Raw genomic sequence first — 2,657 nt, 5'->3', positions numbered from 1 at the left:
TCTCTCTCGTCCCCTTTTTTGTCTCCCGTGTCTAACTCCATCCTGTCTGTCTCTCTGCCCCACCTCCTTTGTCTCTCGCCGCCTTCCTCCCCACCCTTCCCCATACCCCTCTGTATCTTACTTTCTCTCTCCCCTCTCTCCGTTCGAGGTTCCCTGACACTCAACAAGTCTAACATCCCGTGAGTCATGCACAGGACTTCGCCAAACAGCTGGCGAATCGAAAATAAAATCAAGAAATGCAGGTGCTGAAAATCTGAATCAAAAACCGATACTGCTGGAGAAACTCAGCAGGTCTGGTGGCCTCTGAGAGGTGTGGGAGAGAAAGAGAGAGAGAGAGACAGGGCGAGAGTTAACGTCTTGAGTCCAGTCCTCCTCCAGAACTGAAGCTACGACATTGCCTTCTCTTGAGAAAATGCATTTTGGGAACCAGAAACAAAATCTCTGATCTGTCATTACGGCACGCAACTGCTTTAGGTTGACAGTTTATTTTTATTTCTCATTGTTAGGGCCTTCCCTCTGGCCTTGCGGAGTGTGAAGACTGTGACTGGGAGGGAACCACACCACAGGGTATGTTGTTATCGAAACATCAGGAAGTCCCGTATCTGAGGCAGTGCGGGGATAGACTGTGAGGTGATTCCAACCTTTACCAGCAGCGTCACATCCTCATTGAGCTCCAGGTTCCAGTGTATCTCTCAAAGCTTACTCCTGTCATCAATCCTCCTTCAAAAAAATGTTTAAAGGCCCCTCGAACCTCTTCTCCTGATCCCATTCCCCTCGCCTCTCCCAACACACACCTGACAGTATTGTCACTGAGGCAGAGGTGGTGGGCAGAGAGAAAGAGATGGGGTGGTTGAAGAGAGAGGGAGAGACGGGACGCACACTCACTGGGGTGGTGGGGTTGGGTGGAGAGAGAGGGAGAGACTGGGCGCACTCGCACGGGGGTGGTGGGTTGGGTGGAGAGAGGGAGAGACTGGGTGCACACGCACGGGGGTGGTGGGGTTGGGTGGAGAGAGAGGGAGAGACTGGGCGCACTCGCACGGGGGTGGTGGGTTGGGTGGAGAGAGGGAGAGACTGGGTGCACACGCACGGGGGTGGTGGGGTTGGGTGGAGAGAGAGGGAGAGACTGGGCGCACTCGCACGGGGGTGGTGGGTTGGGTGGAGAGAGGGAGAGACTGGGTGCACACGCACGGGGGTGGTGGGGTTGGGTGGAGAGAGAGGGAGAAGAGAGAGGGGGAGACACGGGGGGATTTGGGAGGGGAAGATGGGGTGTTGGGGGAGAGAGGGAAATGGAGGGGGGAGCAACAGACCAAGGGAGATGGGGGAGAAAAACAGACAAAAAGAGAGGGTTGAGGGGAGGACTCAGAGGGGATGGGAGGTGAGAGTGATCTAATTGATGTGGGGGGCAAGCGTTCGAATCCCACTGCCCACCCCTCAACAATTTGATGAATCAAATCCAGAATTGGGAGCTAGTCTCAGGGGACGGTGACAGTCTTTGATTGTGGTTTAAACCCCGCCCCCATCGAGGGGGGGGGGGGTCATGAATGGTGATAGGAAATCCTCCGTCCTTGAACCCAGCCTGGGCCTACACGTGACTCCAGACCCCACAGCAACGGGACTGGATCTTAATTGTCGCCCCAGAAAGTATCAGTTAAGGACAGACGACCAATTTCAGCCTCCCCCCACATCACCTGAAGGAATCGCCGGGACTGAGAGCGCAGTGTGATTTATTGCAGTTTAACCCTTAGGGATTCTTCAACTCATGGATAACCAAACCTTCAACTTCAGTTGGCATTTTGGAAGTCAGCCTTCAATCTCCTAAAGTGACCTATTCTTTTGTCTGTAGAGTCTCAATCTGAGCAGTGGGGGAGCTTTCCCTGGTATGGCTTGTTACTGCTCATAGTGAGCCTTTCGCTTGTGATTGGCCTGTTCGCCGTGATAGTCATCAGGTAAGGACATTTCAGACACTCTGATGTTAGAAGGCTTCAGGTGAGATCGCAGCAGCGGTCCTTCACTGGGGGAGGACAGCGATTCTGGGAGGGTCCCCTGCATTCCCGGAGCAAGGCAAAAATTCAAAGGTTGGCTCTGTCCTTCCCAATGGGCTCCACGGAGATGTCCATGCGGTCCACTCAGCCTGGGATACCCCTGCTGGCCTCGTGTATGACTGAAAATGCTATCCCATCCCACAGCTCACTGGGAATCTCTCCGACTCTGGTGTGTGTCAGGCAGGACTAACAACTTGCACGGTTTTTGTTTTTCTTTTGTTGAGAACAATAGTCACGGGAAGCCACTGAGCCCAATGAATCCATGCTAGCCCTCTGTGGAGCCATGGCCCCACACCTCTCTTCTGATTATTTATCTGTTTTTTTTAAACTTGTTTACCTTTCGTTTTAGTATCCATCTCAATCTAATCTTGTGTTTTTTGGAAATGTGAATTGAAACCCAACAGCTATGAAATGTTAAAGATTGAGAGATTCTTGTTAATTGAGCAGTTCAAGGTCATTAAAAGGTCTGATCCAGTCAAGGGAATCATAGAATCCCTACAGTGTGGAGGAGGTCATTTGGCCCATCACTCCGGAAAGCATCCCATCCAGACCAACCTCTCAACCCCTTCATTTCTCATGGCCAATCCACCCTAACCTGCACATCCCTGGGCACTA

The 2,657-nt window shown here is 52.3% G+C and overlaps 1 protein-coding gene across 1 annotated transcript in view; it reads left to right on the top strand.

Annotated features, from left to right (window-relative positions):
* Positions 1-2,657, top strand: part of LOC122547980 (interleukin-6 receptor subunit alpha-like) — an 11,222-nt gene that overhangs the window by 5,372 nt on the left and 3,193 nt on the right. Inside the window, exons 4-5 of the mRNA XM_043686533.1 lie at positions 507-567; positions 1,844-1,946. Of these exons, the coding sequence (XP_043542468.1) occupies positions 507-567; positions 1,844-1,946 (164 nt within the window). The remainder of the gene's footprint in view (positions 1-506; positions 568-1,843; positions 1,947-2,657) is intronic.

Source organism: Chiloscyllium plagiosum, unplaced genomic scaffold (genome assembly GCF_004010195.1).
Source record: "Chiloscyllium plagiosum isolate BGI_BamShark_2017 unplaced genomic scaffold, ASM401019v2 scaf_15270, whole genome shotgun sequence".
Taxonomy (NCBI): Eukaryota; Metazoa; Chordata; class Chondrichthyes; order Orectolobiformes; family Hemiscylliidae; genus Chiloscyllium; species Chiloscyllium plagiosum.
This window is presented reverse-complemented; position numbering and strand designations above follow the sequence as displayed.